Here is a 15,858-nt window from a genome sequence, read left to right as displayed (position 1 = left end):
CTCTCACACACTGTCCTGAACTATTCACTGAGCAGTCATTTGTCACCTTTGCTAAGTGGGTGATTCAGGTGGAGACAGACTGCAGTGATGCATCACGTTTATTCCAATCCAATTTAATGACTACAAATCAATTAAACACACCAAAATCAAACTGTATCAAACCACAGGACTACGGGTTTATGGGCAATGACTAAAAGCATCGCAGGGCTGCTTCAGATTTTATTGCGCAGGTCTGCACGATGCAGCCTACAGATCTACAGAGGGCTCCAATAGTCCAAACTCCTGTTTCACGTTCAAGCCCAAAGCATTAAAAACATCGACCTGCACGGAAACAAAACAATAAACAGCGCAGCGCCTGACAGAGTACAGTCCCGCCGGCACTCAGGACTGGAGGCAGCGCGTAAGTACAGCCCGTGTTTACCGAATCGCGGAGTTATAAAGGTGTAATTTAGACGGGATTGTTCCGCGGTGGTTGGATGTTTCCCTCTTTTGTCTGATGGGGAAGGCCCCTCTGTTTAGGGCTTGGAGGGGGGCCATGTTGTTAGTAAGCGCCTGGTGACCAGCGGCGACGGGGCTTCTCAGCGTCCATCGCGCCGCTTTAGGGATGCGCTTTGTTTCTCGGCGTGCGAACGATTTGTGTTTGATGGTGCGTGGACTGCTGTAAAGCGCAATATCACTGTTCTTTTACTCGGCAACTTTTAAAGGTGAGGCCTGCGATGTTTTCGCTGCCAACACAAAGCGATGCTATCTGCTTAGCTTAGCTGCCTGAGCGAGTTGGAAACGCCACCAAGAAACTCCTGATAGATTGTCTTCGTCCAGCGCGACAGATTCAACAGCTACAACATTTTTTGCAAAATATGTTTATTCCTCGAGGTCTTGCTCCACTTGGACGCTGTGCGTCAGCAAACCGTGCTGGATGTGGTTGCCTATTTCCCAGCAGTGCTAGCCCGCTAGGTCATGGTGGGAGCTAAGCTAACTGGCGTTAGCCGACCGAGCGCCGCTGCCGGAGACTCGGCGCGTTATAGTTCGCCAGTCGGTACCAAACCAACAGGACTCGAGCGCGGACATAACCTCAGAGCTGTGTGTCCCGTGTGGCCGTGTTTGTAATGATTCCCCCGTTTTACTGACTGTTCGGTGGGGCTGTCAGCTCCGCGGCTGCCGTCCATTTTGCTAATATCAGAGCAACATTAGTAGCTTAGCCTAGCTTAGCTTAGCCAACACGGAACTTTGGTTTAGCTTCGTTATTTCTCTGACTATCTCGCGATCTAGCCAGGTGGGAAGTTGCTAAACTTTTCCAACCAGTTAGTCGGTTATTAACTACGTTATTCCCATTTTACTGGATATTTCGGGTCAATAGCCAAGCTAACACACCTGGCTAACCTCACAGCTAGTTGACGTTTGCTAACATGAACTACCCAACTGTAGTTGTCGAAATTCCCAGATGAGTTACTGTTAATAAACCTAGATAACATTCATCTACACATCAGTAAATACACAGCCTTCATCGGGTCGGTTCTGGTTAAAACGACGCTGCAGTGTGTTCGTTAAAGGTGGATCGGACCTGCTGTGATTTGAGTAACATTAGCAGAGGGGCAGTTTATCCAGCTAACGCTAGACTTCAGTTCTAGTGCAGAAACAGAGAGGGGACTGTTCTGAAGTCCGGGGACAAGTAATGTTGCCATTTAATACATCAGGGGTTTTGGAGGTTTTGTGCAAAGTAAACGTAATAATCATTTTACTTTTCGATTTCTAAACACTAAACCTGACTGCGAAGCGAAGTAGAGCACTTGTAGCTGTGATTGTTCTGATATTAGAAAGGAATGGGTCACAAAGTGTGTTATTGTAAGACTCAAGTATTGGAATACTTCTCTAATAATTTGAAACACGCATAATAATGTGATGCATATCAGGAAAATGGTCCATATTTTTTTGGACAGAATTTTTAGAATCTTTTTTGATCATTTGATTGAGATCACTTTAATTTCCTTTATTTAGTCTGCAGGAAGAGGTTTCTGTTATTGAATTGGCCTTACATTCATTCTGATTTCACTGCTACCCCCAGGTTTCCTCGTGGAATGAGCATTCCATGCAGCATCCTAGGTATGAATGACGTGGCCTGGCAGGAGACACGAGGGGGGATGCTGCACACAAATGGTGCACCAGAGACTGGAGGTGTCAGAGTTCATGCAGGGAATTCCCTTGCCACAGTTGGGGGAGCGGGACAGGGCCCTGGAGGAGCACACCCTCTGTCGGGCATGGATCGGGGTGCCAACCCAAACCCTGGCACCCCACAGCCTCCTCTCAGTGGTCGCTCCCAAGATGATGCCACTGTGGGTTATTTCTTTCAGAGGCAGCCTGGGGAACAGTTAGGAGGCTGCGGTCCGAGCAAACATCGCTGGCCCACTGGTGATGGGAGTCATGTTGACCAGGTATTGTTGCAATGCCTTCGATTACCACTGTGATTTTTGCCAAGTGTTACACACGGTGATGCGCTAAAAAGGAGTTATAGGATTCAGTGCTAATGTGTTAGAAGTAAATAATTTTAATGTCTGATGCTTTGCATCATAATGTGTCTGAAATACAAGCAGTAAAGAAAAAATGTAGTTCCCCTTAGTATTTGTTTTCTGCAATTTCCCTTCGGGATCAATAAGGTTCTCTCTATCTCTATCTTGTTAATGTAAGCGTGTGTTCAAAAAAGCTTTATGAAGTATGAAGTCATCCCCAGGCATCTATGCAAAGCTTTTGGATTGGGTCACTTTAATCTGTGACATGCACATTCACAAAGGTAGTCCAGTGGACCTGATGTAACAGAGCCAGTGTAATCTGAATATAATTTTAGAACAAAATGCATACAGACCACATGTGTGGATTTGGGTATCTTTTGATTATACTCCATTGGGGATTTCAGGTTGTAGTATTTGCATATGTTAAGCAGCCTCCATTCTAGCGGAGAACTTGCTCCCAACACAGCTTCACATCAGTGCTTAGAGTGTTTTTTAAATTGTTATACATCAGATGAAAGTAGCACAGTGGCTGATCACATTCAAGCATAAAATCCCAAGACTGTTCTCAGTAATAACTGAAACAGGAATAATAAAGATGACTATTGCTATTATAATTGAGAGCAGACATTTCTGAAACTATGAAAGAAGTAACTCATAAGTGCTTTTGGTTTGGTGTGTACTCAGCTGATGGAGATGTTTACCTCAGATGAATCCAAAGCTGATGTTTTTCCATTTGTTTATTTAAATGACAGACTACATTAACATTTCATCTTCAATCTTAAAAGGGAAAAGTAACAGAACACAGCTGTGTACAAATGCTTTTTGATGAGTCCGAAGCGGTAAAATATCTGACGTACACTGCAAAAGCATAATTGTTAAAGGATAGTAACTAAGCAATACGAATACTAGGAATAGGAATACTAAATATGTGAATAAAGTTGTAACAATAATACTATAATAAGAACCTGACACTAATCAAATTAGAAGATAAAATCATAAGATGTAGAGTTTTAATTAAACACTGAGTTAAAGAGCTGCGTTTTCAGATGTTTATTAAAAGTGAGCTCTGAGCTCTAATAAAAGCTGAACTGAGCTCCACAGTTTAGAAGCAGAAGAACTGAAAGAGTCTCTCTGTTTTCTGTGTTTTACTGAAGGTGTTTGTAGGTCAGAATCTGCAGATCTAAGATCATAAAGACAGACACTTTGTGATGTTAGCAGAGCTTTAATGTCATTTAGAGCTAAAGAATTGTAGCAGAGCTTTAAACTCTATCCTGAGCGATACAGACAGCCAGTGCAGCTCTTTTAAACTGGACTGATCTGATCTCTCTGTCCTGTTTCTGTTAGGATTTGTATGAGTTATAAAGGATGTATTGTTTTCTTAGGAAGTTCAGTATGAAGACCATTACAGTGATCAACTCTGCTGGAGCAAACACATGAACAAGTTTCTCTGCATCGCTCTGAGACAGAAAAGGATGGACTTTAGTGAAATTTTTCAGATCATAGAAAACTACTTTAGTGACTGTGTTTACATGCAGATAAAACAGAACTCATGGTCTAAGATCACACCCAGGTTTCTACTGCAGGTTTGGTATATGAAGCTAAAGAACTCAGCTAAAGCAGCTTATTCTTTAGTTTTTATACCAAGGATCAGCATGTCAGGTTTTTCGTGACTTAGTTGTAGAGAATTTTGCTACATCCAGTAAGAAATATGTCTGCAGAGTCTTGATTATCAGAAGGAATGGAAATATATAACTGTGTGCTGTAGTTGTTGTTAGCTTAGGTATGAAAATGTATGTTTCTTAATGACATCACCCAAAGGTAACATGTATAACATGTATAAATAGAAAAGAAAAGCAAAAAACTCCCTAAAACCGGAGTACTTTTGCCAAATCAGTGGACTTCCCCTTTAACAATCATTCAATGGTTAGGATGTAAACAAAATCGTTCTGAGTGGTTTGGTGGGACATTCTTCCCACATTGTGGTACTTGTAACAGTTACCGCCAGCTGGGGTTAGAGCGAATGGAAATTGATGTCAACAACAAACTACTTGCTACTCTGCTTACCAGTTGATGAGGTGGGATAGTGAGGCAGGTTTATTTCATGGCCCCCTTTAGACAGTCTGTAAGCAAACAGAATTTTCTTCGTTTTTTTTTAGTAAACTACCGCTGGGAAAGAAGGCAATGAATTGTGGGGTTTTTTTTGGCCTTCAATTTACTCATCATTGTATTCCAGCTGGTGCATCTGACTAATTTCATTTTATGGTCAGTCTGCCAGTTCAGATTATGAAATTCATAATTTCTTTAGACTAAATATTTTAACACTTTTAACAAGACAAAATAAACAATTAAACACACAGTATATTATTACAAATGTATTTACAAATATTACGATTCCTAAATGGTGTCATCACATTGACAGTAATGCTGTGTGTTACTGTTCCAGGTGCCAGTATTTGAATACTAAAATCACCATTTCATCAGTCACAGAGAAAATGTACAGGCCAGTAAGTTTTAACAGGATTTTAAAGTGGGACTGTTTTGCTCATGTTTGTGTTACTTTACTATATTTGCTACTTTTACTTAACTGTTTTTTTTATTTTTTTATTAAACCAAGGCCCTTTTGGGGCTCTAAGCACTCAGTGCCGGTACCCTGTTCTTTATTCAATCCATTTTCTCTACTTTTTGTTATTATTTTGATTGTGCACAAAAACAGATTGTCTGTCTAACCTACTGGTAACTAGCAAAGATACTTTCTCTAGATAGACAAAGCGCTTCTTGCTAGGCGTTTCGTCTGTCCCTCACAAAACTTGTCAATAAGCCATAATTCTCAGTAATTCTCAAGTTTATTTATTTTATTATTTGAATAACTCTAAGTTAGGTCAGAAATATAACTGCTTATTAAGTATTTTGCCTTATTTATTCATTAAATCTGTTGCTTGTATTTTGGTCAAAAGGCAAATGACAACAACTTGACAGACATAATCTTGGAAGGCCGACTAAACGATGATGGAGGCCTTTTTTTAAGCTCTGACTTTCATTTATCACTTGCCTTTGGAAAAGCCATTTGCTGAAGTTTAAGCCCTGATTGTGCTTACTTGTTCTTGGATCCTGGAATTGCTGCGTTGTGGCTGTGCTTATTTTTTCTTCTTTTCGTTTAACTGCATGTTTGATTATTTAGGCTAATGTGCATCGTTTATTAAAAGTTGCTTTTTTTTGCATCATTAAGTGAACAGCAGTATAGAAACTGATATTGTTTGATTAAAAATTCATATAGTGCTTTTAGATTTAAGTGCCCTCATAAGGGATTGTGATGCTCCTTAAGTCTTCTGTTAAAAAGTATAAAAACTAAGCTGTATGGGCTATAAATTGGAGCGGTAGTACAGATAGATCTTAACTTGGTTTAGTTTAGTCACCATGACAACTTCAGGTGAATAAATTTTTGGACAATAGCTGTGACAAAATAACATTTCCTTAGTTAATTATTTCATTTCCATACAGGAAGAGTTCTACAGAACCGCCCTGGCCTCCCAACATTTCATAAGTACTGTTATAACTTTTGGATGGTTCTGCAATTAATCTTAACTTGCAGAGTTTTCCACTGACCCAGATGTAGCTGTACTCGAGATATGTTTGGTGTTCAAATTTAGCATTTTTAGGTTAGCACAGGAGCTACAAGGCAAAGTTTGCTAATAGACGCTAGAAGTCCCTCAAATGTTTTCTCTAAATTCGCACCCAAAACGTTGCTTAACCCACAAGTCACATCCAGACCTTCATTATGGTCGTGCAGTCTTGTCTGCATGATTTAGGGCGCAGTATGTTTTACTGTAAACTACAAATATAGACAGAGCTTTGTAGCCAAGTGCTGGGAGCAGCTACTTTCAGTGGTAGGTGTTGTGTTGAGAGTTGACTGTCTATTGCTCAAGTGCTACAGTATATGTCACAGTTTCTATTGTTTACTTTTATAAATGTTAAATAATTTTCTGTCAGTAGATGTTTGCTTAAAAATAGAAACAGAAAACATGAACATAATTTAGCGCCCTTGTGTCTGTGTGAGGTACCTGCACATAGAGGGCAGCCTAATCCTGCAGGGGGGGATAAGTGGAGCTGATAAAATGGACAATGAGTGTCGAAACAAGGAGGTGGTCATAGTGTTACGACTGATCTGTGTGTGTGTGAGCGAGAGTGCTTGAGCGTATGTGTAAGACCCAAGTCCCTCTGTTTTGTTCTCTTTTCCAATTTCAAACTTCTTTTTAATTTTCATTTGACTTGTTTTTTTTTCTCAGAATTGTGCTGTTTATTTCCAGATTTACACGGAGAGAATCACAAGGTAAAGTGGTCTGAGAATTTTGGACGCTGTGCTTACGAAAGAATCTACTGTCAAACAGAGTGAAGTCAGCATAGACAGACTTTGGTAGGAAATTTGGATTCTCTTCCTCTGTTTAGATGGACTGCTTGCATCTGGCTTGCTTGACCAGTACTGGCCATGCAGTTTGGTATATTTAACCAGAACCAAGGACTCCCTGCTCAGTCAGCCCGACTTCTTGCCCCCCTACAACCAGCAAATTGCAAGCTGGCGAAGCGGTGAAACATATCCGACCATTACGTAGATGACCATTACAGCCTCGCAAGGCTGCAGATATCACACAATCATGAAACTCCGTTGCCATTTAATCACCCTGTCAGAGAGAAACGTAATGAAAACTGTCGTGCAGGTGGTCATTTTCTCTGGTTGGACTGAGCAAGCCTCAGTAAACTGGCTGATTCTAGAATCCAGATTGCGGTGGTGGCCACTGTTGCATGCAGGTTTCCTACCACTGTAAATTGGATTTCAATGGCAAAACAATGACCAATGATCATTTTTATTCCCTATTCATCTTTTTATTCCTAAGTTTTTTTTTGTTTGTTTTGTTTTGTTTTGTTTTGTTTTGTTTTGTTTTTAAATAATGCATCAAAAAGTTTTACATTGGCAAAATTAGCCTAGCTATGAAATAGCTCCCACTAATGCCCTCACAGATGTGAATGTGCTGGGGGTTTAATATGTTACTGGACTGGAAATTCTGTAGGCTTCTGTGTATTGTTCTACTTATGCATGGGTATTTATTACAGGGTTGCCAAATGTCCTTTTGGTGTTTCCAAAGGATTTTTTGGGAGTGAATAGACATTAGAAAGATGACTTGGAATACGTTAGAAAAAGCTCTTTTTTTGGGATCTTCAGATTTGAAACAGGAAACTGTGTTTACACTGGTTTAGTTGATTCGGCACAGATACACACATCTTTATGCAACCATTTTAAAACACTTTAGGTAAATCTGAGAATTTGAAATTATACTTTGATCTCTTCCTGCTCTACTACAGGAAGTCTTACTTGGACAAAAATCTTGTGAATGTTAGGTTTATGACTTTAGTCAAATAGTCAAAGGGGTTTAAGAACAGTAACCCTTTTTATTTGATATGACTTGCATTTAATCTGTAAAAACTGTGCTGGAAAAAGAGTTGATGCATATTAGCAGAGCACACTGATCAGAATATGTAGTTGTGATTGCAGACATATAAAAATGGCTTGAAGTCAATACTGGAGTAGTTTGTAAATGAAATTTAGTCTTAATGTAGTAATTTATTAATACATTTACTTATTCTGATCATCAACTCTTCAGAAAAGTGTTATTATTATTATTTTTATTACTATTATTATTATTATTATTATTATTATTATTATTATTATTATCCAGAAATGGTGCACTCTACCGTCTATTTTTATTTATTTATTTTTTACAGCCAACTTTTTAAAGGGGCTAACATCTCCGCTGTAAATATCAAAGCTGTGGCAGCTGTGATGCTAAACTTATGACTTGCTGATCATTTACTAAAGTCAGATTTGGTAAAATAGACAAATGAAGCTAAAAGCTACAAAAACTCCACTTCTCTGCTTGAGCAGGACTGTGTGTACGTTTCAAACCACAAGGTGATCATAACCTTAGTGATGTAAACAGCAGACTTTTAAAATGGTTTTTAAAGCTTTTAGATTCTGGCAAGGTCTGAGAGGTCTTATTGAAGGCAATAATAAAATATACCAGCTTTGCTTAAAATGTGAACAGCATCTTTCAAAACCTCAAAATTATCTTTTTCATCATGGTCAGTTTTGCCTCTTCAGCGCCCCCTCTGGTTCAACTCTGATATAGGAATGGATGACGCGTCTTTGTACCAAAGTGCGATGACTGGTCACACCATTCAGATCAGTCACGCAGCGTTACCTGCCCTGATGACGCTCAGCTCGCGCTGCCTCAAATATGAACTCCAGGAGCCGAGAGCGGAGATGACGCACTGAGCTAAACACCCACAGTGCCTCCTCACAAGGCTGTGATAAATAACCCAGTTAATCTGAAATTAGTTTGTAATAAAGATGGACTGAACAGAAATCAACCACAAGCAACACTGGAGCTACAACAAACCAGACAGTTCAGGAAAGGTTAACGTTAAATGGTCGTCTGTGTCAACCTTTTGTCTCTACAGCCTTTATCAAACTTTTTCCCCACTTTCCGTAGTTCCAGCGCTGCTTGCTGGTGATGTCTGTTCAGTGAGTGTAGCACCGATTTTTGTTTATACAGGGGAACGAGAATTCGAAAGGGAACTGAATTGGATGTAACGCTGGTAGATGCCGTGAACAGCTTGCAAAACACGAGGATTTAGGGTCACTGCAGCAAACCCTGACTGATGCAATCTGCAGCTTTGGTGTCAAACTCCGTGTAATCGTCAATGGGGCTGAAACAGAGAAGCAAGTAAAGTAAATATGGACCCAAAATTACTCCATTTGAATAATTTCTCAGTTGAAATTCATTTACGGCCATACTGTGTTAGCCTAAAATGACTAATGCAGTCGTCAAGAATCAGAAGTGTAACTGAATACAATAAAAGCTTTTAATTATATTACTTGCAAGCTCACCATAAAATACATTTATTTCATACGCATGGGACTGTCTTAAAGTTGGCATATTACTCGTTTTAATTTAATACAGCTCTTTAAAGGAAAAAAAAGCAACTATAGAATTTAATTTTTAATTTAGCGTTTCCATGGTTTGTTTTGGCGTGTCATTTATTTCTCTTTGAAGAAAAGGTTGATGTCAGGGTGTGATTTTGTAATGACCACTGGTCTCATTGCCTGTCTCAGAGGAGGGAACAGCCTTGGGGCTGCGGATGCTGCATAGTGGCACAAAGGATAGTATTTGGCGTGTGCCGGCAAAGCGTGTGATTTCTTCTAGTGTCTCTACTGGATTTTCAGTGTTATGATATATTATAGCAGCTTCTGGGTTGAAACACTGACATTTATTTATAACAGAAATTGAAGTAGCGTATTCTTTACTGTGACTAGCAGTTTGGATATTAACCCCTTGTGTCAGGATTTTGTTCAGATGTTTCCTTCAGAAGCGTCATTGAGAAGCAAATTCAGACTTGCAATCAGAAAAAAAAACAACAAATAATGTGTGACCTGGCCTTTAAAATTCTGATTTATTTACCTCTCACTTAAATGTCTGGACAGCACCTGATGCGTGATTGGCCCATCACTGTATACAACAGGTGCTCATCTGCCGCAGTCTGTGAATGGCTCATCATGTAAATGGTGCAGCTGCTGGTGTAACTGCTGCGCTGTTTAAGGAGAAATGGAGAAAACTGGTATTAGAAGAGATCAAATTGGAAGCCAGGAACTTCAGCCTGACTGAAAGGGTAGTTAACAAATCTGCCACTCGCATGTCTGTAGTCACAGCATTGGAAATGGTTGCATTCTTCAACCAGAGGGGACACCAAAAAGCTGTGAACTGAACAAGAATCTAATGTAGTAGCCAAACTAAGTTATCTAGCTTTTCTCTCAAGTGTGTCATGTGTTGTGCAGAGCGCGATGAGGTATTGTGAGATGATGTTTTCTTCTCGGAACAGAGCTACGCTAAAGTTATGAGTAACGGGCCATGTCCAGGTGCTCTGGTATAAAATCCAATCAATTATTAAATTTGTTGAACAATAAAGTTTTTTTGTGTTTGTAACGTTACTGGGTTAGGGTTATTTGCAAATCCCGATGTTGCAAGTTTATTTTTAATAAATAATTACACAAAGAAAAATCTTTGTTTCTGACATAAGGACATAAAAGAATATTGGCTGAGAAATGACTTGGAACGTATTTTTGTGTCATCAAACACGTTTTGTCTTAACTTGCAACAGACGTGACAATCTGAACTAACGTGGCTTGGCTAGGTGAAGGGCTTTATGCAAGGTTTTAACGCTGAAGCAGTAGCTTTAATAAGGGAAAATCATGTTAGTAATTGTTTCGTCTGCCTGCTGCCATATGTTACTTTGTGCTACTGAATTAGTTTAGTAAAAGTGAACCACCCGGTTGTTTCAGTGTGATTTAAAGAGTCTCGTGGTTTCTGTAAAACGCATCTACATGAATGCTATTTAAAAAGCAATTAAGCAGTGTTTAACTTCTTTCTGCAAGTGGCTGCAAGGATGAAAATCTAGTTTGCTTCTGGTTTATTTTATAAATCATATGTTTCTATCTAAATATATTCCATCAATGTTCTCAAAGTTAAGGGACCTCCTCCAAGCAGCGCCCCCTGCTGCCCCCTGTTAAGTGATACTTATTAGTCCCACAATGGGGAAATTTCACCTCCACATTTAACCCATCCGTGCAGTGAAACACCACATACACACTAATGAACACACACACTAGGGTGCAGTGAGCACAGTTGCCTGGAGTGGTGGGCAGCCCAGGGAGCAGTTGGGGGTTAGGTGTCTTGCTCAAGGACACCTCAGTCACGTACTGTTGGCGCTGGGGATCGAACCGGCAACCTTTTGGTCACAACGACAGTTCCCTAACTTCCAGCCAACAGCTGCCAACAGCTGCCCTTGGATTTATGAAATTTGTGGCAGGCAGCGTATTTGGAATCAGTGTATATTTAAAGAAAACACAAAGATGATGAGGTAGAACCTCAAATACAATGTTTTTCATTTAATGCAGGTCAGACAGAATTTACTCATCACTGCTTCCAGTAATTGAGTTTGTTTGAATTTTGGAGTTATTGTACGTCAACCATGGCTAGTTTTGTATTATATTTTGTTAAAACTGCTGTTTTTATTGTCTGCGAGGTTGAAAGTGATTTGTTGCTTTCCAGGCCTGTTTTACGTAACTCATTTGCAACGAAGCGAGTGGGATAGAATAGGTGTGAAAGATGGATCAGAATTTAAACCGTAGGCTTGTTAAATTTAACTATAAAATGAGCCCCAATACCAGTGACTGTGGTGTAGACCAAGGATTTGCACCCCAATGCCCACCTGTTTATATCTGTAAAGCATAGCAGCCCACAGAAAAACTAATCAACTTTATTTAAATATTTTTTTCCCTTAATTGCTCACACTGAAAACCAGTTAATTAGCTCCTGAAAAAGTTTAGATCATCCATTTCACACCAGTCACAGAGCCCAAAGTCTGCAGTTGTGTTAAAAAAACGTTTGCCGAGATGTCAAAACGGGAAAAGGAATGAAACGTAGATGTGGGCTGTGATTTTGAAGCTACAGTCCATCGCGATTTCACTGAAAACACTCTTATGGCTCCCACAGAGTGGCTGTTTGGTCTGGAGTCTCTTTAGTTTTGAGGATTTTCACTCCACTCGGGCTTTTGGATCAGCGTTGCTACAATCAGCAATAATAAACTACTGACAGAGAGGCAGAGATCAAGTAAGGTTTATTATCAGCTGCATCGTCTCAAACCGATGACATCTAATTAGCCTGTGACTGCAGGGTTTTTGCTGATACGTCTCTACCGGCCCACAATGAACTACTGCCTCACCCCAAGTTCAGGCCCGTGGACCACTAGAGGGGGCTTCTCAGCCCACTGGTGGTCCGTGGCCCACAGGTTGAGAAACCCTGGTGTAGACAAAATCCAGTACTGTTTACGACACAAGATGATATTGATGACGAAGCTTGCTTAAAAGCCTTGTTCCTGAAAGGTTTTCATTGTTTACAGGTCCGGGCTGTGGATGAGATGAATTATGATTTTCAAGCCCTGGCATTGGAGTCACGTGGAATGGGTGAGGTAGGTGGTTTTCGTATTAGTGTTATGGTTTTTTGTCCACAGTGAGCCCATCACTCTGTTTCAAATGATACGAGGACCAGCTGATAGGATGTTGTAATTGCCATTGATTGACAGGTAAGCCAGTGACGGAGATCTAGAAAGACCTAGTTTAATTTTGAGCAGCTCGCTGAATAATGTTAAAATATAAATTTAACAATTCTTTGTATGCATAATTTCTTATATTTAGCTGCTTGTAGAGCTGCAACTATCGAATATTATTTATTAGTAATTCAAATCTCAAATAATTGAACACTGTCAAACAAGGAAGGCCCAAGATGTTTGTTTCACTTAAGTGATTTAAATTAATAAAGAGATTTGGTTATATGGTTATTTTAATTGCAGGTATACTGGTTGTTTTTTATTTATTTATTATTATTATTATTAAACTGCTGGGTTATAGTAAATTCTTTTCTCTCTGCTTGAGGCTTCCCAGACTACAATTTACCAATTGTACAATTTTCTGCACAGAATAAAGGTGTGGTGTGTAAGATTTAGTGGCCCCTAGTGGTGAGGTTATATATAGCAACCAATTAAATGCCCTTCTTTCAAGTGTGTAGCAGAACTTTCAGAAGCCCCCATTTTTGCTTCTTTGACAACAATGATTCACTCTCCCCTGCTTTTTGTGCTAATATCATACTTAATTTGTCAAAATTTGGGCTCTTAAACATCTCACAGCACAAAATGGTCACTCAGTGCCGGCAGCAACTACTGATTCTTCTTGTTTCTTTGTCTTTCAACCAGAGCTACAGCTTTACCAAATTCAAGCCGCCACTTCAGCATAAAAACGTGAAAGGTGCCCTCTAGAGGCAGTGTTTGGTTTATCTGCTATGGGCTACTATAGAGACATGACAGCCTCTGTTGAGGAGGAGCCGCTCGCTATGTAGATACGAAAGGTTCGTTAAGCTAAAAACACAGGTTTTTGTAGTTGCAGATGATTTATATACTAATGAAAGCATGGTTTTATTATATCCCACTTGTGCTGAAGATCCCCTGAAATCCTACACACTGCACCTTTATGCATTTCACAGGAGTACTTTTCCTCAGGCATCGCCCAAACTTACTACATACGGTATATGAATATACAAAAATCACAAATACACAACTGAATAAATAAACAAGTAGATGTTTAAAATTTTAGCTTGGCAGCTGATCTTATATGATTCAGTGTGGCTTTTATAGTGTTTGATTTAGGCATTTGGCTTTGTCATAGTCATAAATTAAAATACACACTATTTCCAAAAGTATTCGGTCGTCTGGCTTCACACGCATTCCACAACCCATTCTTAATCCATAGGTTTTAATGTGATGTCAGCCCACCCTTTGCAGCTATAACAACTTTAACTCTTCTGGGAAGGCTTTCCACAAGGGTTAGGAGTGCTTTTGTGGGAATTTTTGACCGTTCTTCCAGAAGTGCATTTGTGAGGTCAGACACTGATGTTGGACGAGAAGGCATGGCTCGCAGTCTCTGCCCTAATTCATCCCAAAGGTGCTCTGTCGGGTTGAGGTCAGGACTCTGTGCAGGCCAGTCAAGTTCTTCCACACCAAACTGGCTCATCCATGTCTTTATGGACCTTGCTTTGTGCACTGGTGCGCAGTCATGTTGGGACAGGAAGGGGCCGTCCCCAAACTGTTCCCACAAAGTTGGGAGCATGAAGTTGTCAAAAATCTTTTGGTGCTGAAGCATTAAGAGTTCCTTTCACTGGAACTAAGGGGCCAAGCCCAACTCCTGAAAAACAACCCCACACCATAATCCCCCCTCCACCAAACTTTACACGTGGCATAGTGCAGTCAGACAAGTACCATTCTCCTGGCAACCACCAAACCCAGACTCGTCCATCAGATTACCAGGTGGAGAAGCGTGATTGGTCACTCCAGAGAACATCACTCCACTACTCTAGAGTCCAGTGGCGGCGCTTTACACCACTGCATTCCACGCTTTGTGTTCCTAAGTGCAATACAGATTTCTATGCAACTCTTATTTTATTTTATTATTATGCTTATTTTAGATTTAGCTTTAATTTTTTTTATTTATAATGTTGATAATGTTTATACTGTTACTCTGCTGCTGCTGTAATACTGTGAATTTCCCTGCTGTGGGACTAATAAAATAATCTTTTATCTTCTCTTATCTTATCTTTGCATTGCTCTTGGTGATGTAAGGTTTGGATGCAGCTGCTCGGCCATGGAAACCCATTTCATGAAGCTCTCTACACTGTTCTTGAGCTGATCTGAAGGCCATGTGAAGTTTGGAGGTCTGTAGCGAATGACTCTTCAGAAAGTTGGTGACCTCTGTGCACTATGCACCTCAGCATCTGCTGACCCTGCTCGATAATTTTACGGGGCTGACCACTTCATGCCTGAGTTGCTGTCGTCCCAATCGCTTCCACTTTCTTATAATACCACTGACAGTTGACTGTGGAATATTTAGTAGTGAGGAAATTTCACCACTGGACTTGTTGCACATGTGGCATCTGATTACGGGACTGCTCTGGAATTCACTGAGCTCCTAAGAGTGACCCATTCTTTCACTAATGTTTGTAGAAGCAGTCTGCAGGCCTAGGGGCTTGGTTTTATACACCTGTGGCCATGGAAGTGACTGGAACACCTGAATTCAATGATTTGGATGGGTGATTGAATACTTTTGGGAATATAGTGTATATTACAGAATACACAGCGTGGCTGTATTTGGACTAGTCTCTTACAGTTTGTACCCTGTTGTTTCATTTTCCTGTTACTTGATTTATGAATGTTTTTGTTTACATTAATTTTTCCTACAATAACCAAACATTTGAGGATTACTAGAACATTACACGCTGTAATTTTCAGTCATTCAATATTCATGATGTCCTTTTTTAATTTCATCTGTGCCTCTTGTCTTTTGTCTGATTTAAATATGTCTTTGGTACCAGCAGTTCTTATGTTTGGTATAAGGTACAGTGTAAATGTTCCCTCAAAGCTCCAGCAGTGGTTTTAAGGTCTGATTATGATCCTTAAATCAGTTTTTCCAGGTTAAAATTCATATTTGTACCTTTCCCTAACCGAATGTTTTAAACCATAACAGTAGAATAAAAGCCTGGAGGCAAGGCGGGGTGTGTGGAGTCAGTACAGCTTAGAACATATCATTTCAGTGGATTATGGTTCAGTTATGTTCCCTGACTAAAGGGACTGAGATGGAGCCTTGAGGGTTCCACCCCAGTGACAAGAGGGGAACTGACCCAATGACAATTTAGAACCTTTA

The 15,858-nt window shown here is 40.0% G+C and overlaps 1 protein-coding gene across 5 annotated transcripts in view; it reads left to right on the top strand.

Moving 5' to 3' along the window:
* The first annotated feature begins 236 nt into the window (after window positions 1-236).
* Window positions 237-15,858, top strand: part of pum2 (pumilio RNA-binding family member 2) — a 38,438-nt gene continuing 22,816 nt past the window's right edge. For 2 of the 5 annotated variants that reach the window (XM_037537773.1, XM_017701006.2), the window contains exons 1-3: window positions 238-400; window positions 2,063-2,429; window positions 12,513-12,581. In XM_037537773.1, coding sequence (XP_037393670.1) covers window positions 2,076-2,429; window positions 12,513-12,581 — 423 coding nt within the window. In that variant the 5' untranslated portion in view covers window positions 238-400; window positions 2,063-2,075. Of the gene's footprint in view, window positions 401-502; window positions 705-2,062; window positions 2,430-12,512; window positions 12,582-15,858 lie in introns of those variants that run through there. The other 3 variants (XM_037537771.1, XM_037537772.1, XM_017701005.2) reach the window with 3 other exon arrangements.

The sequence above is a fragment of the Pygocentrus nattereri genome, chromosome 4 (genome assembly GCF_015220715.1).
Source record: "Pygocentrus nattereri isolate fPygNat1 chromosome 4, fPygNat1.pri, whole genome shotgun sequence".
In the NCBI taxonomy this organism is placed as follows: Eukaryota; Metazoa; Chordata; class Actinopteri; order Characiformes; family Serrasalmidae; genus Pygocentrus; species Pygocentrus nattereri.
This window is presented reverse-complemented; position numbering and strand designations above follow the sequence as displayed.